At 42.4% G+C, this 23,688-nt stretch overlaps 1 protein-coding gene across 4 annotated transcripts in view; it reads right to left on the bottom strand.

Annotated features, from left to right (window-relative positions):
* Window positions 1-23,688, bottom strand: part of tjp2b (tight junction protein 2b (zona occludens 2)) — a 107,976-nt gene that overhangs the window by 47,084 nt on the left and 37,204 nt on the right. For all 4 annotated transcript variants that reach the window (XM_069723607.1, XM_069723605.1, XM_069723606.1 and 1 more), the window contains exons 2-5: window positions 12,549-12,602; window positions 4,692-4,816; window positions 3,360-3,462; window positions 67-550 (exon numbers count right to left, since the gene is read on the bottom strand). In XM_069723607.1, coding sequence (XP_069579708.1) covers window positions 67-550; window positions 3,360-3,462; window positions 4,692-4,816; window positions 12,549-12,593 — 757 coding nt within the window. In that variant the 5' untranslated portion in view covers window positions 12,594-12,602. The remainder of the gene's footprint in view (window positions 1-66; window positions 551-3,359; window positions 3,463-4,691; window positions 4,817-12,548; window positions 12,603-23,688) is intronic.

The following is a 23,688-nucleotide window of genomic DNA, read 5'->3' as shown; positions in this document are numbered from 1 at the left end:
TTGCATCCCGATGGTGAACTATGATCTCCGTTAAATGAGCAGCAATGTTCGGGAGCAATTTCTCACCTTCGCTGGATCTGTTCTTCACCAGCAGGACGTTGACGGGTTTGTCCAGCGGTTCCAGGTCCCGGTCCGGTTCTGGTGATGGAGGAGCTTCGTTGAGCCCCCTACTCCTCACTCGCCCTCCTTTCCCTCCTCCCCCTTCTCCTTGTTCGTACTTGTCCTCCATGTTGTAGCTGTCCCCGGGGCTGCGTCCTCGGCTGTGGTACCTCTGATGGCTGCCGTCCGAGGCCCCTCCCCCCCTCCCCTCCCTCCTGGACCTGCTGGGGCTCGGCGAGGTTCTCTCCTGGCTCCGCCCACGGCTCCTCGCTCTTTGGTTGTGGTCCCGCCCTCCCCCATCAGAGGCGTGGTCCCGGCTCTCGTCGGGGTACCAGCCGTTGTCGTCGGCGTCGTAGTAAAGGGTGGAGGGGGTGTAGTCCCGGCTGTCCCGGCCAGGGGAGGGGGACTGCTTCAGAGAGTTGACCGACATCTTACAAGGTCTCTTCACTGTCTGAGGGAGAAACAACAAGAACAAACACACCTCTGAGTAAAATGCTTAATGCCTCCAGGCCCTGATGTTCCTCCACCTGATGAACTACCGGCCACTTTACAAACAAGCTAAAACATTCAAAGTTTAAAGACTTACAGCAGGAAACATGAGGAAGTTATTACTATTATTATATAAGTGATTTCTACTGATCACAGAATCAGTTGAGCTTCTCCAGAACTTTTTCCTCATACCGCCTGTTCAACTAAAGTTATAAAACAGTGGTTTTATGTTTTTTCTTACTGACAGCATTGTGATCAAGGACTGAAGGTTTCTGAGCGGGCAGGTCATGGAGCTCCGACACGCTCTGTTGGTTGCATCAGGCAGACCAACAGTGATCCCCCATCAGAAGGTCAAGATACACCAACATTTCAAAGTGGAAAAAAAAAAAAATCCTATTTACTGCTGCTATATGTCTTATGATGTCATGGGATGTCACACAAACAATCAGTCGCATTTCAGAGGCAGACTCGATCAATTTTGTGGCAAACATTCTCTGCTGCTTTTAAAATGCACAATTAAAACACCCCAAACTAACTGCAGTAGGAGGGTCGATCTAAACGGGCAGAAAATACTCCTATTGCACCAACAGAGTGCAGAACTGTGACTGCACGGAGGACAGGAAGTATTCCAAGCTCTAACATCAACAGTCCCACCTGAGTTCCTCCTGAGTTCCCCATGAGTTCTTCCTGAGTTCCACCCAAGTTCCACCTGAGTTCCTCCTGAGTTCCACCAGAGTTCTTCCTGAGTTCTTCATGAGTTCCACCTGAGTTCCTCCTAAGTTCCACCCGAGTTCCTGCTGAGTTCCACCAGAGTTCTTCCTGAGTTCTTCCTGAGTTCCACCTTGAGTTTCTCCTGAGTTCTTCCTGAGTTCCTCCTGAGTTCCAACCGAGTTCCACTTGAGTTCCACCTGAGTTCTTCCTGAGTTCCACCTTGAGTTTCTCCTGAGTTCTTCCTGAGTTCCACCCGAGTTCCTGCTGAATTCCTCCTGAGTTCCCCCTGAGCTCTTCCTGAATTCCACCCGAGTTCCACCCAAGTTCCACCTGAGTTCCACTCAAGTTCCTGCTGAATTCCTCCTGAGTTCCTCCTGATTTCTTCCTGAATTCCACCCGAATCCTTCCTGAGTTTCTCCTGAGTTCTTCCTGAGTTCTTCCTGAGCTCTACATGTTTTTGCGTCCACAGAGCTGACTGACCCGTTTGCTCTTACAGACTAAAATAAAATATCCTGAGGAAGATAAAATGAACCAGCTGAACTAAATGGCTTCTATTTCTGACTCTCACCAACAGACTGAGTGTAAAGACACAGCTGGATGTTGTGGAAGCATTCCAGGCAGCGAATCAGAGTCCCTCGACATGTCAGCCTTTTATATTTAACTATCAGAGAGGCTCGGCCAGTGAACACACAGGAGAAGTACTTTTAGAGGTGCAGCAGAGAGAGGCTGAAAACACACACACACACACACACACACACACACACACACACACACACACACACACACACACACACACACACACACACACACACACACACACACACACACACACACACACACACACACACACACTCTGCTCTTGTAAATGTTCTGTACGAGCTGAGCGATGTGGATAAAATCAAATATCACAACATTTTTCACCAAATATCTCCACATTGATATTGTGATTGAAGATGACAAGTTCTTTCACACAATATTTACACAAGGTTATTTTGTATTATTAAAATCAAAAGTTGAGCATTTTGCATGATGATTTTGCAGCTGCTTATTTTTCAAAATTGCAAAAAAAAAACAGTTATGTGATTTTTGGGGGGTAAAATTGCAATAATTAGCAAAAATCGCAATTTAAGGAAAGAGATTGCAATTTTTTTCAAACTACTCCGTAAAAACAAGTCATATATAATCACTATGATTATTTTGCACATCAAAGATATTGTAGTATGCTTTTTACGTATAGAAACAAGCCTCAAATTTGTAAACTGTAATATGACATGTCAAAATTAGAGCTGTAGATGCCTTTTTAAAATAACAATAATCCAACACAGACTGTAAGTCTCTTACAACTGGAAGTTTGGATAAAAGTCATTTAACACCTACAGATCCAATTTCCCATAAACCACCTCACTTCCACTTTTATTTATCTATTTATTTGTTTTGTTGTTGTTTTTTCTGGCCAACATGAGGTCTGTTTTGATGACATGAGGTGCCCGAGCCCTGCCGACTGGACGTGAGGGGTTATTTTTATGCCCTCTTTTGAGGAGCAACTTTTTTTTTCACATTCCCAGAATATTATTAATTTAGAGAAGGATAACATGCTGAACATCACACAATTTTTTGTGGTAAAATCTTAAACATTTTTGAGTGTTTTTGTTTTACCTTCAAGAGGAACACTGGGAACAAAATTTAAAAAAAAAACTCCTTCTGACAGCATTACTAGAAACAGTGTATCCTTTCTGGTTGGGACAACAAACAAACAAACAAATAAACAAAAATAAACACTGACAGGTGAAGCATGAAGTACAGTAATACTCCAGCCCAGTGATTAATCCTCCCTGTCTGTCTCCCTCCAGATGATTTAAGTGATCGCCAGTCTCACTGACTCCAGATTAGCATCGCGGCGCTGTGCAGCCTCGTCAGACCTCAACCCTCCGGGCCTGAACACGGCGCTGGGTGACGGGAACGGAGTGTCTGACGGAGCGCCTCCAGGTGGTGAGATGAGACTTTAAACCATTTCTTTAACTCTGTAAGTCCTCCTTCACTTCTGTGTGTTTTATACTCACTATTTTGGCCACTTTCCCACATTTCCGGAGGGACTGCACAGCGAAGGAGTGAGGCACGTTGTCCATGGCGATGGAGTTGACCTGAATGACGCGATCGTTCTCACTGCACACAAAAAAAATACAAATCATAAAGTCAACTAAAATGTTTCACAAATATTATAGCCCTGCTGGCGATAAGTCATATTTCTACAGAACTTGACTGCAGAAACAAGTTAAAAGATTTCAATTTGATTCAATTTGATTCATACAGCAGCCAATCAAAACATCCTACGGAGCCCCGAGAGGCTATAGAGAGAAAACAAGTTGAAATTGTGTGCACAATAACTTATAAAAAGAGAGACAGCACATCACAGCAGGCTTTCTCCTCTCAGCAAGTCTGACTAATCGATCACATACTTAGAGTCACCATCAGGCTAATACACACAATTCTGTGGAGAAACACACCGAGTGAGGAAACGATCATTGTAGTATCAGATGCGTTGACACTATTGACAAAGACTCTCCAGATCGTCTGAAAGGACGGTGTACGTGTTCACTGAGGAAAACTAGACGATAGTTTTTTACAATCCAGCTGCACATTTAAACCGATCATATCCATATCTGTCATCGATAAGTCAGACTGGCTGTGGTGGCTACGCTAACAACTCTGTTCACTAAGGACAGCTGGAAGACAACGGATGCAGAGGATTATTGTTAGCAAAAGTCAATAACGATGATATTGAGAGTTTGTGGATCATATCGTTGGTAATATGCTAACTCTGAGGATGTTATTGACTTTATAGTTGGTCAGCTGACAGTTGAATCTGCAGTGAACTTCATGCTGAGAGGAGAAAGCCTGTTGTGATGTGCTCTCTCTTTTTATGTATGAACTTATCTCTTGTGCACAAATTAAATAAAATGTACGCATGTTTTTTTCTCTCTATGACCTCTCGGTGCTCCGTGTGATTCTGTCATTGTCCCACTTTAATCACTTCATCTGTACGAAGAACTAAATCAGATAAAGTCAGAGAAATAGGATCAAATCTGAGTCAGAGGAAAGTGGGCGATAAACACCGAACGGAGGTCAAACTCATCCATCGTCCTACACGGACATGTTTCTGGTCCAGTTTGTCAGGAGAATATTTCAGGGAGAATGTGTGAAAACTGTAGTTGAGTATTTCTGGTCGATCATTTCCCTTTAAAATATTCATACATTCATACAGAGAATATTTTCGTGTTCTTTTCCTGCGTCGGTGCTTTGATTAAAATGTGCTCCTGACAGTTGAACCAGTTCCCAGCATGTGAAGTCCTTTTCCACGGAGGAGGATGTTGCTGACGGTCTGACAGACTTACAACAGTAATCCATTTGCTGGTCCTCCTTGCAGCACGTCTGACACGATGATTGACGTCTCTCCGCTGTCCACGTTTGGGTTGTCACGACCACCTGACACAGCGATGCCGAAACCCATCTTAGAGTCCTGGAGAGGAAAAATTCAATTAGCAAATACAGTGAACTGTGATAACACAGAGTTCAACTCAAAGTAGGGGGAAGTTTAAAACTTTAAAACTGAGAGACTGGTTTCTAAAACTGTGATGACATGCACACATTGATTTTGTTGGACAAACTAAAGAACAAGAATCAAAATCTCCATACGGTGTCAATCAAACCGTTGAGAGAGCGCAGCAGCGTGAACAGAGCAGCGGGAAGCTGTAACCTTTGTGTGGAAGTAGTCCAAGTTAACGTCGCTTAATCAACATCAGCACTTGAGTTAAACATGTTTTTGTGTTTTTCTTTGTCGTTGGCGGGGCTGTGTCACCGTGAACTCGTCCCCCAGAGTCACACTGTCAACACTGAGTTCCACTGGGACCTTCTGAGGGAAACATTCACTCAAACAACGGTTCTCCAACATGACGACTCACAGCACAGAAAAAGCACAAGTTTCTCGCTGCCTCAAACACAATCTCAGCTGCTCACCACCCGTACTCACTGGGCTGCTTTCTGTTGCACAAAACTTCATGTTTCGCTGCTCAAATTTGGCTCCATAGTGAAATCACGAATATGCAAGAACCAATAGTCTCAAAGATTATATTTATGTCATGCTGCAAGTAGTCAGAAAAAAAAATGTCCACTAAATAAATATAGGAGTAATTGTTTTGTAGTTTGGGTCCAATAGATAGGAACTGAATAGGTATTTCCCAGCATGCCTTCTTGCTTCTTAACTTTTAAGAATAAAGTAATCAAATAAAATAGATCTAATGGATAGGTAGAAATATTCATCTTAAATAAAATATTCAGTTCTTGAGCATTTCAATAATGACAAGGATAAATAAAATAGACTCTGACCCAAAGGTATAAGACGGAAAGGATATATAAATCATTAATCATATGGAGCTATAATTTATGGATGTTCCAACTATTTTCGACTCATGGGTAGCAACTATAATATGAACAACACTGCTCATTCATAAATTACACAGATACTGACGTTGGATTGTACATGAGTGTGTCATTAAGTCAATATCAGTATTTAAACTTTGTTGATCAGGGTACATTGTGAGACCCTTAAAAAAAGCGCAAGTTTGGAGCTTTTTCCATCGTTACTTCCAACATGGGACTGAGAGAGATCACGTCCTGCAAGCAGCAACCAGACGGGTAGAAAGGATCCAAGTTATTTGGAAGGATGTGAGGAAAATAAGTAAATGATATCAGAAAGAAGCAGGCTGGCAGAGCTGAGAGGTCCTCTGAGCTGGAGTAGTTATACATGAGAAATGTTGCACTTCAAATTTGGGGCACTAGCTTGTATTTAGGAGTAAATCAATCAATCCATCATTATTGATTAGATGTTATCAAATTAGATGACGTGAATAAAATTAACGAGTGAATCCGATCAACCAGTCTGATATCAGAAGCGGTGACTTTTTTCGATTAAATTGATCTCTGCAGAATAAGAAGAAAAGAAAAGGAAAAGTGTGAAACACAACAGGGAAAGAGTAAAACGAGAGAGAATGTGCCAAAGTCAGCTGGTTTATCTGCTGGGAACGTGGGAGCAGCGTTGATGTGTAGAACACCTCTGAAAGCCTCATTCCCTGTCAGAGAGGAAAATAATTTCTCTATAAAACTTGTCTTGAATAGTTAATGGAGCAACTTTGTGCCGGAACAAAAATAGGGCCTCTTGTGTCGGCCGCTACCTGATGTCTGAGCGTCGGCTGCATGGAGGAACCAGCTGGAGGCGGTGCAGCTCAGATCCAGATCCCAGCTGGAGACGGACAGCCAACAAAAGCAGTTTGTGTTGAGACAGTTGGACAAAAGGATCGCAATGTCCTCACAGTCGATGAGGAAAGGCTTAGTCAAAGTTTTAATCAGTTCTTTACTTCCAAGATAAAAAAAAAAAGAAAAAGAAAAACTCAAACTACACCGAGCCAGAGAAGTAACTTCCCCAAGAGCGGCGCTTGTCACTGTCGCCAGCCGTCCAATCACAGGGACATTCCCTCCAGGCCAGATATTGTGCTCACGAGCATTGGACCGATGTGACCTTGACCTCCTTGAGCACCGGCCCCCAGAAAGAAAAACAAAATAGGGATGTACTCATAGAACTGTTGTTTCATCAGTAACTACTATCTATCTACTTATTTCCCGTGCAACCGTTTCGTTTCAACGTGCGAGAGTCGCTCCATGTTTCTGTCCGTTTCTCTGCTCGGCTGTGTCAGTTTCATTAAGGGAGGGGGTGGAGCCTCAGACACTCAGAGCAGCGGGTGAACGGGTGAACGTTACTCCAGTTGATGAACTCCACTCGTTACGTGACTGTAAACCCCCCCCTCCCAGCCGCCCCACCCTCCCACCCACCAGGATGCAGTGCAGCACCATGTCTGAGGGGGAGACACCGCTGGAGGTGCGACAGGATCCCAGACTGACAGGAGACCTCATCACCTTCATCAGGCCTCAGTCAGAGGAGACGGTGGACTGGGAACAGCTGGAGACCAGAGCTGACATCCATCTTCACAGTGTACTGTCAGCGTGAACCTGAGGACAGACCTGCTAATCTGGAGCAGAACCGCTGAGACACTATCAGCTGCAGCTGAGAGTCACAGACGGAGACGTCCTCCAGGAGGAGGACGGAAGAGAGCAAAGAGGCTTCCTCAGACAGTCAGAAAGTATCGGTCATATCAGGGGAGGAAGTATCACCTGGCTCAGGTGGACCGTGATCCACCGGGTCGGTACAGAGACAGAGGGAAGGTTCTGGATCAAAGAATATTTATTTTTACTTTTAGTACGGACTGCAGCGACTCTTAAAAGTGTGTACTGTAGCAGGTAGCATGTAGTGTAGCATGTAGTATGTAGTGTAGCATGCAGTATGTAGTGTAGCATGTAGTATGTACTGTAGCATGTAGTATGTACTGTAATATGTACTGTAGCATGTAGTATGTAGCGTAGCATGTAGTATGTACTGTAATATGTACTGTAGCATGTAGTATGTAATGTAGTATGTACTGTAATATGTAGTATGTTCTGTAGCAGGTAGCATGTAGTATGTACTGTTGCATGTAGCATAGCATGTAGTATGTAGCGTAGCATGTAGTATGTAGCGTAGCATGTAGTATGGACTGTAGCATGTAGTATGTAGTGTAGCATGTAGTATGTAGCGTAGCATGTAGTATGTAGCGTAGTATGTAGTATGGACTGTAGCATGTAGTATGTAGTGTAGCATGTAGTATGTACTGTAGCATGTAGTATGTAGTGTAGCATGTAGTATGTAGTGTAGCATGCAGTATGTAGTGTAGCATGTAGTATGTACTGTAGCATGTAGTATGTACTGTAATATGTACTGTAGCATGTAGTATGTAGCGTAGCATGTAGTATGTAATGTAGTATGTACTGTAATATGTAATATGTACTGTAGCAGGTAGCATGTAGTATGTACTGTTGCATGTAGCATAGCATGTAGTATGTAGCGTAGCATGTAGTATGTAGCGTAGCATGTAGTATGGACTGTAGCATGTAGTATGTAGTGTAGCATGTAGTATGTAGTGTAGCATGTAGTATGTACTGTAGCATGTAGTATGTAGTGTAGCATATAGTATGTACTGTAGCATGTAGTATGTAGTGTAGCATGTAGTATGTATTGTAGCATGTAGTGTTGTACTGCTGCATGTAGTATGTACATCATCCATCAGTGATGTCATCAACCATCAGTGATTTCATCATCCATCAGTGATGTCATCGTTGGTTTGTGAACGTTATGAATCCTCCAGTTCAGATTCTGTCCGTCACCATCTTTGTTAGTTCGGAGCGGTTTGGAGCAGGAAGTGACCATATTTGGACAAGCTGGGGGAGGAGCCAGCGGTGGATCTGACCTATCTGATCGGAAACCTGACGATACTACGTCCCGCCCACCGATAGCTGTAACCTGACTGCACCACAGGCCTGTCAATCAAACAGACACGCCCCCAAAAACAGGTCTTCTTGAATCTTCTTTTCTAATGAATGAGGGATTATTTTCAGATGGACCTCCAGAAAACTAAGAAGAAGGAGTGACTTTAGCTAACAACACCGAGATAACTGATGGACACATTTTATTCACTTTGGATTTGATGAGAGAAGTTGAATGGGAGTCTATGGAGCCGGAGGCTTTTTGGAGCCGACCTCTAGTGGCACTCGCTGGTATTGCAGCTGAAGACACTTCTGGATCGGAACCATTTTACAGACCTGAAGCTACGAACTCTTTTATATTCAGACTGTGGTTCTGACATACTGAATCCTTTTCTGGCATACTAAATAGTTTGGTAGTATGGATACTGGAACATCGGTATCTGTACGTAAACACAGGAGTTGTGATTGGGGCTGGTCTTGTAATGGTCACCTAAGTTCACCATTTGTACAGTCACTGTGATGGGGGGAGATGTAAGTGTTCATTTGGTTGCTATCACCTCAGATTGTACATCATTTATTGTCAGTGGTCGGTGGCATCTGCACGGCAAATGGACATGTGTTTTTAAGATTGTTTTCCTAAATAACGACTATATAAAGAAGGGAAGTGACGTCACTGGGAGAGCGCTCAGGTGGATGGTGGAGGCGGCGTCCAGAGAACAATACCTGGTGGCAAGTCCAGGGGATCTTGGAGAAGGGAACCACGTCGTGGAGTCTCTTCCTTTGGATTATCAGAGATTTGGACTTTTTCTGCCAGAGGAAGAGTTCTAACTTCTGGATGAAGAGCGGTGGGGAGATCTGAAGTTAACAAAGACTATTTATGTTTGTGCACTTGGGGTCAGGAGGTATTTGGGTAGTTTGGGATATTCGGCGGATATTGTTTGTGTGTTAGGGGGGGTGGCCTTCGTTTGTTACGACACCCCTCTGTTTGATGATTACCGTTCAGGTGGGACGCGTCCTAATTTGTATTTTTTCCCTTTAATGTATTGCACCTCTCAACTTCGTTACTTTATATTTTTGTTTCACTTTATAGGCAGGTAAAGGTGAGGATATTATGTTTAGGTCTTGAGTTTTTTAGTTAATTAGGAGTTCAGCAGGCTGGAACCACATGGTGAAATCAGGTCCACCCGTTCCCTTAAATAGCGTGAAGCATTTTCCTTACTATTAGTTAGGATGAATTGTTACGAGGTTATGAACACTGAGCTACCTCACATGAGTCATCAGGAGGCGACTGGGCCACAAAAAGAACATGAGTTTGACACCACAGAATGGAATTTACATCCTGCATGTCACAAGCTGAGGTCACCATCCTTCCCCAAACACAGCACTCCTAAAAATAACCGGCTGACATGTCTAATGAAACATGCTCATCAACACTCACAACATTTTAACTGTTAAACATGAGCTTCATTTAGAAATGTTTTTGTTCATGTATGGTGTATGAAACAGACAGAGCTGCTCTCTTTGCTGCTCATTCGATAGTCTATCAGAGCAGCGAGGAGAGGCAGCCTGGGGGCGGGGATGGGGTGGGGTGGGGGTGGGGGGAGGTCAGGGCAGATCTATTTTAAGAACAGGGTTGGTTCTCTCTGTGCAGAAGGACCAGCTTGTTTTTAACTACACATCAGATGAAATACTTCACATTACACATGTGGAGTCCCTGAAGTGTTTAGGACATGTGGGTCACTGTACTTCTATTTCATATACATGTTTATAATTAATGATCAGTCAGCAGAAGGTTTATCTTTATATTAGAAAGTTATATTGTTCCTCCTCAAGCCAACACTGCTGTTAAGAGAGGAGGTACAACTGAAGATTCATACACAGCAGACTGAGTCACTGAACCGACTAAACTGGATATTATTTGGTCAAAAATGCAATGCAGTGGTTTAATTAAGCAATATTACACGAAATTGTTAGCGCATTCTCCGTTTCCATGGCAATACATGAAGTATGACCACTGTGGTGCAGTCAGGTTACAGCTATCGGTGGGCAGGACGTAGTATCGTCAGGTTTCCAATCAGATTGTTCAGATCCACCTCTGGCTCCTCCCCCAGCTCGTCCAAATATGGTCACTTCCTGCTCTAAACCGCTCTGAACTAACAAGATGGTGACGGACAGAATCTGAACTGGAGGATTCATAACGTTCACAAACCAACGATGACATCACTGATGGATGATGACATCACTGATGGATGATGATTGTGTATGACTAACAACTGGAAAACAATCAGTAGACTCTTATGTAACGTACGCAATGTTTAATACTCCAGGAAGTAGTCAGACCCTTAGCAACCACCTAGCAACAGAGAGGATTTCTAGTCTCCAACTGAATAAATACAGAAAAATAGAAACACTAACTGATCAGCTAGTTCAGTCTGGTTGGAACAAAGATATCTGATGAACAAAGATATCTGATGAAAGATATCTGATGAACAAAGATATCTGATGAACAAAGATACCTGATGAACAAAGATATCTGATGAACAAAGATATCTGAGGAACAAATATCTGATGAACAAAGATATCTGATGAACAAAGATATCTGATGAACAAAGATACCTGATGAACAAAGATATCTGATGAACTAAGATATCTGATGAACAAAGATATCTGATGAACAAAGATATCTGATGAACAAAGATATCTGATGAACAAAGATATCTGATGAACAAAGATATCTGATGAACAAAGATATCTGATGAACAAAGGTATCTGATGAACAAAGGTATCTGATGAACAAAGATATCTGATGAACAAAGGTATCTGATGAACAAAGGTATCTGATGAACAAAGGTATCTGATGAACAAAGGTATCTGATGAACAAAGATATCTGATGAACAAAGGTATCTGATGAACAAAGATATCTGATGAACAAAGATATCTGATGAACAAAGGTATCTGATGAACAAAGGTATCTGATGAACAAAGATATCTGATGAACAAAGGTATCTGATTAACAAAGGTATCTGATTAACAAAGATATCTGATGAACAAAGATATCTGATGAACAAAGGTATCTGATGAACAAAGGTATCTGATGAACAAAGATATCTGATGAACAAAGATATCTGATGAACTAAGATATCTGATGAACAAAGATATCTGATGAACAAAGATATCTGATGAACAAAGATATCTGATGAACAAAGATATCTGATGAACAAAGGTATCTGATGAACAAAGATATCTGATGAACAAAGATATCTGATGAACAAAGGTATCTGATGAACAAAGGTATCTGATGAACAAAGATATCTGATGAACAAAGATATCTGATGAACTAAGATATCTGATGAACAAAGATATCTGATGAACAAAGGTATCTGATGAACAAAGGTATCTGATGAACAAAGGTATCTGATGAACAAAGGTATCTGATGAACAAAGATATCTGATGAACAAAGGTATCTGATGAACAAAGATATCTGATGAACAAAGATATCTGATGAACAAAGGTATCTGATGAACAAAGGTATCTGATGAACAAAGATATCTGATGAACAAAGGTATCTGATTAACAAAGGTATCTGATTAACAAAGATATCTGATTAACAAAGATATCTGATGAACTAAGATATCTGATGAACAAAGATATCTGATGAACAAAGGTATCTGATTAACAAAGATATCTGATGAACAAAGGTATCTGATTAACAAAGATATCTGATGAACAAAGATATCTGATGAACTAAGATATCTGATGAACTAATGGATGGGTGGATGGAGGGATGGATGGATGGATGGATGAGTATGTGTTGGGTTGACAGACAGTGGATGAACTCACCCGCTGCAGTGTGACTGTGTACTGCTCCCACACCATGTCCTCCATCCCTGAGCTCTGTAGGAACACACACACAACACACAGTTCAGCATTCAGGAGCACAAAGACTTCTGGGAAAAAAGTAAATAATGAGTTGTATTTTTTTCAAGGTTTGTTTGGACTATGTTGACTTCTCTCCATACATGTTCATGTAGATTCTGTGATACCAAGTGAAGTATTTTCTCCTTTAATACTTCATATTTAACGACATGCTGCTGATCACTGAACTCAATCAAAACACTTCTTAAACCCAGTTTTTTTTCAGTGTACTTTTTAAAAGTGTAAGAAGTTACTTACATACACTGTGATGTAAAATGAATAAACCCTGACAGAGGATTGGATCCATCTCCTCCCCTTGTCCACACTGTTGAACCTTATTAAGTGACTCACTAAATCTTTTATGTCCAGCCATCTACTTAATACCGTCTATGGGAAAAGGATATACAGTGGGTACGGAAAGTATTCAGACCCCTTCAAATGTTTCACTCTTTGTTTCATTGCAGCCATTTGCTAAAATCAAAAAAGTTCATTTTATTTCTCATTAATGTACACTCAGCACCCCATGTTGACAGAAAAAAACAGAAATGTAGAAATCTGTGCAAATTTATTAAAAAAGAAAAACTGAACTATCACATGGTCATAAGTATTCAGACCCTTTGCTGTGACACTCATATTTAACTCACATGCTGTCCATTTCTTCTGATCCTCCTTGAGATGGTTCTACTCCTTCATTGGAGTCCAGCTGTGTTTAATTAAACTGATTGGACTTGATTAGGAAAGGCACACACCTGTCTATATAAGACCTTACAGCTCACAGTGCATGTCAGAGCAAATGAGAATCATGAGGTCGAAGGAACTGTCCAAGGAGCTCAGAGACAGAGTTGTGGCAAGGCACAGATCTGGCCAAGGTTACAAAATAATTTCTGCAGCACTCAAGGTTCCTAAGAGCACAGTGGCCTCCATAATCCTTAAATGGAAGAAGTTTGGGACGACCAGAACTCTTCCTAGACCTGGCCGTCCAGCCAAACTGAGCAATCGTGGGAGAAGAGCCTTGGTGAGAGAGGTAAAGAAGAACCCAAAGATCACTGGCTGAGCTCCAGAGATGCAGTAGGGAGATGGGAGAAAGTTCCACAAAGTCAACTATCACTGCAGCCCTCCACCAGTCGGGGCTTTATGGCAGAGTGGCCCGACGGAAGCCTCTCCTCAGTGCAAGACATATGAAAGCCCGCATAGAGTTTGCCAAAAAACACATGAAGGACTCCCAGACTATGAGAAATAAGATTCTCTGGTCTGATGAGACCAAGATTGAACTTTTTGGTGTTAATTCGAAGCGGTATGTGTGGAGAAAACCAGGCACTGCTCATCACCTGCCCAATACAATCCCAACAGTGAAACATGGTGGTGGCGGCATCATGCTATGGGGGTGTTTTTCAGCTGCAGGGACAGGACGACTGGTTGCAATTGAAGGAAAGATGAATGCGGCCAAGTACAGAGATATCCTGGAAGAAAACCTCTTCCAGAGTGCTCTGGACCTCAGACTGGGCCGAAGGTTCACCTTCCAACAAGACAATGACCCTAAGCACACAGCTAAAATAACAAAGGAGTGGCTTCGGAACAACTCTGTGACCATCCTTGACTGGCCCAGCCAGAGCCCTGACCTAAACCCAATTGAGCATCTCTGGAGAGACCTGAAAATGGCTGTCCACCAACGTTCACCATCCAACCTGACGGAACTGGAGAGGATCTGCAAGGAAGAATGGCAGAGGATCCCCAAATCCAGGTGTGAAAAGCTTGTTGCATCATTCCCAAGAAGACTCATGGCTGTACGAGCTCAAAAGGGTGCTTCTACTCAATACTGAGCAAAGGGTCTGAATACTTATGACCATGTGATATTTCAGGTTTTCTTTTTTAATAAATTTGCACAAATTTCTACATTTCTGTTTTTTTCTGTCAACATGAGGTGCTGAGTGTACATTAATGAGAAATAAAATGAACTTTTTTGATTTTAGCAAATGGCTGCAACGAAACAAAGAGTGAAAAGTTTAAAGGGGTTTGAATACTTTCCGTACCCACTGCATTGTGTATGTGTGACAGAGCTGGGTGATGTATCGATAGGTTATCATACTGTGAAGAGACTGGATATCATATCATTTTATTATGGTAAGATGACATAACTGTCGTCGTTTCCTGGTTTAAAAGAATGATTTACAGTAAAGGGCCATTTTCTGAACTCACCACAGTTCAAGATTTTCTATTATTTGTCTTCTAATCCACATTACGAATAATGTTTTATCAAAAATCTACAATCCCTACAATCTAATCTCAACAATAACATTGCGATATCGATATGGAGGTATTTGGTCTAAAACATGGTGATATTTTGGGCGTGTCGCCGAGCCACAGCATGATGTGAACACAGCACACAGCAGAGGTTTCTATTTTTAGGATCTCGTCAGTGCTAAATCCAAAATACTCCAGACGGAATCATTCCTACTACTGTTCTCCTCACTTCCTGTTATCCAGCTCACCGATGACGACTGCGTGGGAACTGACCTGCGAACAGCCAGCTTCATGATAACAGCAGCCTGCCTGTTGTTTTAATTGGACAACTACTCCAGCCCACATCTGCCCTCATCTCCTTCCACCGAAGTGCTCTCACTCACACACTCCAAATAAATGAGCGTGCTGATGACACTGATCAAAGCCGAATTCAGCTGCTTCCAACCAGAGCTGCAACCAGAGTGGAGAAACGAAAGGAAACACACAGAATGAACCGTTTCTTCTTCTGTAATATCTGTTCAATGGGCTGAAGTCTACCAAGAGCTTCCGGTAGTTTCACTTCTGAATTTCTCTGAATACTTTGTCACAACCACCAGAAGAAGAAATTACACTTCTCATTATAGAGTCTGTTAGCCTCGTTAATCACTGTGATGACAAGAATCCAACTGGGATTGAAATATGCTTTATTTAAATATCACCCTGTTTCCAAAGAAGTCGGGGTGCTGTTTAAAATGTAAATAAAACCAGAATGCAATGATTACTAAATAAAGACACTCAGGCACCACTGCATTAAAAACACACTATTCTGGAGTGGAAATCACTGCATGGGCTCAGGAACATTTGTGAAAACCATCGTCTGTGAACACAGTTCATCGCTGCGTCCACAAATGCAGGTTAAAACTCTCCAAAGAAGAAACCAGATAGAAACATGATCCAGAAACACCGCCGCCTTCGGTGCTAAACTGGCCTCCTGCAGTTCAGACGTTACCCATTTAAAAAAAAAATACAACAAAGGAGACCCTGAACTGTTGAGCAGCTGAAATCCTCTATCAGGCACGAATGGGACCACATTTCACTTTCAAAACTCCAGAAACTGGTCTCCTCAGTTCCCAAACGTTTCCAGAGTGTTGTTAAAAGAAGAGTTGATGCAGCTCAGTGGTGAACATGATCCTTTGATTTTTCATAAAACAATAAAATATCTGTTTCAACATTTGATCTGTTGTCTTTGGTCTATTTTATATTAAATATGAGTTTACAGGATTTTAAAATCATCACATTTTACACAGCTTCCCAACTTTTTTGAAAGAGGGTTGTCAATTTTTTTGGTTTGAATTCGGCTGCTTTTCAAACGTTTCACGCCTTCATGTGCTGCAGGTAAAACGATATGTAAATACAGATCTCCTTTAACCTTTGACCTGCTCCTGACCTTCAGTCATCCATCTGTGTTCAGGGGTGACAGGAGAGTCATTTCAATGAAAAATGAAATAGAAAAATAATAGAATTCTTTCTCACTGTCACTGTCTCACTGTCGGCACTGAGTTTATTAAAAGTACAAGCTTTCAGCCGTGGACCTTTGCCAGGTTTCGTTCCTGTTGAAGGCATCTCTAAATAAATTTGTTTCTTGAATTCACTGCTTTGTTTATTGGATTAAAAGCCTTTAAAAGTCAATCTGCTCTTTCAGTAGAACTCAGACTGAAATCCATCTCATTTTCATGGTGTTGTTACTCTCACCGACTGACGTTTTATCAAAGCTGTTCACGTCTCATTTTTTTATTTTTATTTTTTTATTTTTTTTATTTTATACACTCATGTGAAAACACTGAAGGTGACGTAATGCTTTACATTCGGAGAAGATCCTGGTTTGAGTTAATTAAGAGAAACTCACGTTAACTTTATCACGAACTGAAACAACCCTCCACTGGGTGAAAGTCCTGAGGTTGTTCAATCCAACCACCACCGACCTCCACAGACCTCCCCCCATTGTTCTTCCATCACATGACCTTTTTCAACCCGCCTCGTAACCGTGCATAAAACATAAGGTACCTTGTACGTGTCTCTCTAACACAGCTGTGTTTGACGCCATTGGACTGAGAACGGTCTGGAGAGCCATCTCTGTTTTAGTCCCACAAACACTGTATTTTCTAAATTGGATTACCTCTGCTGCACTTACAACTTCTCCGTCAGAGAAAGTGTCCCATAAGACCTGACCTAAAAACCAGAAATCTAAGAGCTATAAGATGAACTTTTTTGAGGCGTTATTGTCTGAACTTCTCTTCTCCTCTTCAACAGAAGCAGTCAGCTGTTTGGATTCATAGAGTACTAAGCACCACTGAGCTAAACTGGCCTCCTGCAGTCCAACCTGTCAGCCACTAAAAACATCATGGAACCAACAATACCACAAAGGAGACCCTGAACTGTTGAGCAGCTGAAATCATATATCGGGTAAGAACAGGACCACATTTCACTTTCAAAACTCCAGAAACTGGTCTCCTCAGTTCCCAAACGTTTCCAGAGTGTTGTTAAAAGAAGAGGTGATGCAGCTCAGTGGTGAACATGATCCTGGAACAACTTTAAAGAGACGTGTTGCTGCATCACATTCAGGTTAAACTTTGGTGTATTTTCAATTAAATACGAGTTTACATGATTTACAAATTTTCACATTTCACACAGCATCCCAACTTTTTTAGAAACGGGGTTGTAAATATGTTGTTATCACGGTCACCTGGCGTGTGCTATGAAATGCTTTCAATAATAAACACGTGGATCATAAGAAGGTCACAATCAGCCACAAGAGGGCGCAATCGCTTCAACGTAAACAAGTTCTGGGACACTTGCTAAAAAACATGAAGCTGTCGTTCTTCACAGACACAACGCTAACACCAGATATTAAACTCCACAAAACCAAAACTTCTATCCGTCTGAATGCAAACTGCAATATTTGCTGGAGTTTGTAATCTTTTAAAAATTACAGCGACAAAAAAACATCGTCATCAGAATCTGTGCTAAAAGTATTAAAACATAAAGTGAATCTTTTTAAACAAAACTCTCTTCATTACCAACAAGAACTCCTCATTTCAACCAGAAAGTCTCTGCTGCTGTTTTCATCTCCAAATAAAACTCTGTTCACCGGAGGAACCGGAACAAGAGGAGAAACAGGAAGTGACGGGGTTTGTGGGAAATGTGTTCTTCACATTAAAATGATGTGATTAAATGTTTGTGATCAAAGGAAGTGATTCCATATTACTGGATGTTAAATGAGTTTTCTCCACACGTCCAGTTGTCAGAGACGTCTCTTTGTTGGTTTCATCCAGCAGGTCTATGTGTTGAATGAACATGAATTAAACAGCATCTAAAGCTCTTATTTTAACAGCTGATGTAGTCCTTGTTTCTATATTCCAGTCACAGACGCTCTGTTCTGGAGACATACGCAGCTTTTAGGACCTTTCAGGACTTTTTAGGAGCTTTTATCTACACGGTTCTCTAAATTCAATAAATACATTAAAAAAAAGATGAGAACTAAAATATTTCTGATGTGCAGCAGGATTATTATCACAGGAAGTGATTACAGATTTTTACTTTATCAGGTGGTGATGAAAAAATATCTAATTTTTGTTTCTCGACTTCCAATTATTTCTATTTCCTGCAATTTTGCAATAAAAACTCCACAAATTACGTCGACATTTTTGAGGAAATGAGCTTCTCTCTCTCTCTCTCTCATTCGCTCTCTCTCTCTCACTCTCTCTCACTCTCTCACTCTCTCTCACTCTCTGACTCACTCTCTCTCTCACTCACACTCTCACTCTCTCTTATCCATCATCCATCATTCATTCATCCATCATCCATTCATCCATCATCCATCCATTCATCCATCCATCATCCATCCATTCATTCATCCATCATTCATTTATCCATCATTCATTCATCCATCATCCATCGTTCATTCATCCATCATTCATTCATCCATCATCCATTCATTCATCCATGATTCAATCATCCATCCATCATTCATTCATTCATCATTCATTCATCCATCATCCATCATTCATTTATCCATCATTCATTCATCCATCATCCATCGTTCATTCATCCATCATTCATTCATCCATCATCCATTCATTCATCCATGATTCAATCATCCATCCATCATTCATTCATTCATTCATCCATCATTCATTCATCCATCCATTCATACATCCATCATCCGTCCATCCGTCCATCCATTATCCGTCCATCCATCCATCCCTCATCCATCCATCCCTCATCCATCCGTCCATCCATCCATCCCTCATCCATCCATCCCTCATCCATCCGTCCATCCATCCATCCCTCATCCATCCATCCCTCATCCATCCGTCCATCCATCCATCCCCCACCAATCTGAGCAGACAGGAGTTCCCAGCAGGTGCGTAGAGGACCACCAGGCTGCCTTTCAGCTGCTGTCTGTCCGGCCCCCTCAGCTGGATACTGGCCCCCTCCTCATAGCCGCTGCCTCCCCCTTCCCCGCTGCCATCTGAGGCCCCAATCCTGTCCGTCTCGAAGCGCTGGCACCGGTGCCAGCTGGGATAGCTGGCGCAGTAGCCGGTCTGCACCCATTCCAGACTCATGGCCGGCAGAGGAGTGTCCTCAGTGAAACCATGGACCTGCCCCGTCAAACCCACAGCCCTGCTTTAGCATCATCTGTCTCAGTTCGGGTAGTTTTATAGAGGAAGAAGAAGAAGACAGCATCCCAACCAAAGTAGGCTTCCCACGAGAGCGAGCTCTTAATATTCCTTCCTCTGCGTCCTACCTCCAATCAGGATAAGCCTGTGCAGCGGCGGATTAGCTAAGCCCAGGGAGGGAGGAGAGACTAAAAATAACAGCAGACTCACAGCGCCTCCTCCTCCTCCTCCTGCTCCCATCCTGCGAAGAGACCCGAGTGCCTGCACCGCGCTCCTCCACTTCCTGTGCAGGCCGGATGACATAGCCAGGTAGGAGCGGGATCCACAGGTTCAAAGGGAGACTCGGGCTCAAAGAGCTGCACGCCTGTCCTCCCTCCTCCCTCTGTCTGTCACTCTGCTCACCATCCCGCTGCTTTTCCTCTGCTCGCTCACTCTGACTCTCTCACACACTCACACACTCTTATTTGTTATGTAATACTTGTGAGGACATTTCCCTTCCAATATTCCCTCCCTAAACAAGCCAAGGCAACATGATTTTTAATGTGTTATCATCTGTTTTATTCACGGCTGGTTTCTTCAGAAATTTAGGTTTTTTTTTTTATCAGGAACCCTTAAAAAAAGATGAGTGGAAAGTCTAGTTGTACTGATTCCTAAAGAGCAGAGAGAACCACAGAATGAGGAGGAAGGTGACCACAACAAACACGAAAGGAAATAAAATAGAAAGCAACCGCAGGACAGTAAGAGAGTAAAAGAGGAGGAGTAACAGAGGGACTGACGGACAGCAGGAATAACACTACGACCTGATTACCAGCAGCAGACAGACACGGTTAAAGATGGGTTTGTAAAGACTAAAAACGGAGCTACAGCAACAGATTGCAAAAACAATGAAGAAAACGTATATACTGTACGAAAGTATTGCACTAATATGTAAAAAAAAAATTGGATTTGATGTCAGCAACACGTCTCAATAAAGTTGTGACAGGATCAACAAAAGACTGGAAAAGTTGCGAAAAGCTAAAAGAAAACACCTGGTGGAACATCTGACAACTAATTTTGTTACCATGGCAACAGATCAGTAACATGATTGGGTATAAAAGATGATTTCAGAGAGGCAGAGTCTCTCAGCAGTGAAGATGGGGAGAGGTTCACCACTCTGAAAGACTGTGTTGGAAAATAGTTCAACAATCTAAGAATAATGTTCCTCAACGTAAAACTACAAAGAATTAGTGGATTTCATCGTCTACGGTTCATAATATCATTAAAAGATTCAGAGAATCTGGAGAAATCTCTGAACACAAGGGACAAGGCTGGAAACCAATATTGGATGGTGGTGATCTTCGGGCCCTCAGGCAGCACTGCATTAAAAACACACTATTCTGGAGTGGAAATCACTGCATGGGCTCAGGAACACTTGTGAAAACCATCGTCCGTGAACACAGTTCATCGCTGCGTCCACAAATGATGTTAAAACTCTCCAAAGAAGAAACCAGATAGAAACATGATCCAGAAACACCGCCGCCTTCTCTGGACCGAGATCATTGAAGATGGACTGAGGTGAAGTGGACAACTGTCCTGAGGTCTGATGGATCACAATCTGAGATTCTGTTTGGAAATCATGGACGCTGCATCCTCCAGGTTAAAGAGGAGAGGGACCATCCAGCTTGTTATCAGCTCAGTTCTAAAGCCAGCATCTGTGATGGTACAAGGATGCATTAGTGCACATGGCATGGGTAGCTTGAACATCTGGAAGGAAGCGTTAATGCTGAATGATATATTCAGGTTTTGGTCTGATCAAATAATAAATGAGCAAATATTTTTCATTAAACAGTAAAGATTTTCTGTTTCAACATTTTATATGATGTCATCTGTTTTTTAATGAAATATGGGTTTATGTGATTGAAGAAGATTAAAAAGGCACAATTTGGACAGCGGGAAGTCGTGTATTATTCGGCGGTGCAGGGATGCAGGATTTAGGATCTTTTGCTGACGTTTGATCATTTCTGATTACTATGACAGACTACAGATACCGATTAATGCACAAATTGTTTTCCCAGAACACGAGTCTCTCCTGTGGAGTTATCAACATATCATACTGACTTTTATTGTGACAGACATAGAATATAAAGGTTCACATTCACTGGAGAAAAGTACGTAAACACTTGATAAAGTTGTAAAGTTGAAACATCCCACACCTAAAGCCGGGTGGACGCTGCTGCCTCGGAGACCCGTTTCCTTTAATCAGGCTTCCAGCAGAATTAAAGTCTCATTTGATCACATCAGCAGAACGGTTCACATCATATTCCCTTAAAGCTTTTATCAGCTAATACAGACAACATGCTGATATCATCCTGCAGCCTCACGGTGGTGACCGACTGACAGGGTTTCACTAAAATGTTGTGCTCTAAAAACAGAAGATTCTGGGTAAAATACTGGCTGTGGATTTTACCCAGTGGGCAGGTGGCTGTGAAATAATGAGACGTAAAGCTTGAAGCTGCTGGTTTCCTCCGAAGGATCACACAGAAACAGGACTTTATGACGGGCGTTTTGTTGACTCAGGACTTTATGAAGGTTTCACAGGATTTACAGAGATGAAGATAATCTGTGAAACACAACAGAGCGACATGTGTAACTGCTGCCTGTTGTGTAGTGAGTGACGGTGTGTGTTACCGTCCGTGTGCAGCCACAGATTAAAGATCAAACCCAAACAGACGATGATGAATGGAGTGAGTAACCTGGAGTACAAATCAGCTGCTTCTGTTTCAGAGCTCAGATATGACATGTAGTGCCCCCCCCCCCCGACCCCCCTCTCCTGACTCATGGATCGTGTGTGTGTGTGTGTGTGTGTGTGTGTGTGTGTGTGTGTGTGTGTTTGTCTGTGTGTGTGTGTGTGTGTGTGTGTGTGTGTGTGTGTGTGTGTGTGTGTGTGTGTGTGTGTGTGTGTGTGTGTGTGTGTGTGTGTGTGTGTGTGTGTGTGTGTGTGTGTGTGTGTGTGTGTGTGTGTGTTGTGTCTGTGTGTGTGTGTGTGTGTGTGTGTGTGTGTGTTGTTTGTCTGTGTGTGTGTGTGTGTGTGTGTGTGTGTGTGTGTGTGTGTGTGTGTGTGTGTGTGTATGTGTGTGTGTTTGTCTGTGTGTGTGTGTGTGTGTGTGTGTGTGTGTGTGTGTGTGTGTGTGTGTGTGTGTGTGTGTGTGTGTGTGTGTGTGTGTGTGTGTGTGTGTGTGTGTGTGTGTGTGTGTGTGTGTGTGTGTGTGTGTGTGTGTGTGTGTTTGTGTGTGTGTGTGTGTGTGTGTGTGTGTGTGTGTGTGTGTGTGTGTGTGTGTGTGTGTGTGTGTGTGTGTGTGTGTTTGTCTGTGTGTGTGTGTGTGTGTGTGTGTGTGTGTGTGTGTGTGTGTGTGTGTGTGTGTGTGTGTGTGTGTGTGTGTGTGTGTGTGTGTGTGTTTGTGTGTGTGTGTGTGTGTGTGTGTGTGTGTGTGTGTGTGTGTGTGTGTGTGTGTGTGTGTGTGTGTGTGTGTGTGTGTGTGTGTGTGTGTGTGTGTGTGTGTGTGTGTGTGTGTGTGTGTGTGTGTGTGTGTGTGTGTGTGTGTGTGTGTGTGTGTGTGTGTGTGTGTGTGTGTGTGTGTGTGTGTGTGTGTGTGTGTGTCTGTGTGTGTGTGTGTGTGTGTGTGTGTGTGTGTGTGTGTGTTTGTTTGTGTGTGTGTGTGTGTGTGTGTGTGTGTGTGTGTGTGTGTGTGTGTGTGTGTGTGTGTGTGTGTGTGTGTGTGTGTGTGTGTGTGTGTGTGTGTGTGTGTGTGTGTGTGTGTGTGTGTGTGTGTGTGTGTGTGTGTGTGTGTGTGTTTGTGTGTGTGTGTTCTGTTTCCAGTTATTGTATAGTACAGTGCCTCCATGCTACAGTCATGACGATGTACCAAAGACAGCAGAGGTTCAACATACTCAGACTTTCTCTGTCTGAGCAGGAAGATCGGACTAATTACACGTATTTATTTAATGAAATGAATTTATTATTAGATGTATTCTCATGACGTGTATGAACATTTTAGTCTCTTCATTTCACCTGCAGCCTCCGAGGAGTCAAACGCACCGAAGAGCAAATTAATGAATATAAAATCAGAATTCAAAGCAGCAGGAAGGTTTACTGTCAGATATGAAAACTAGTGAAATAATCTATATCT

The sequence above is a fragment of the Brachyistius frenatus genome, unplaced genomic scaffold (genome assembly GCF_029030835.1).
Source record: "Brachyistius frenatus isolate BFR_SWC_R1_liver_20210118 unplaced genomic scaffold, ASM2903083v1 Contig_338, whole genome shotgun sequence".
Taxonomy (NCBI): domain Eukaryota; kingdom Metazoa; phylum Chordata; class Actinopteri; family Embiotocidae; genus Brachyistius; species Brachyistius frenatus.
This window is presented reverse-complemented; position numbering and strand designations above follow the sequence as displayed.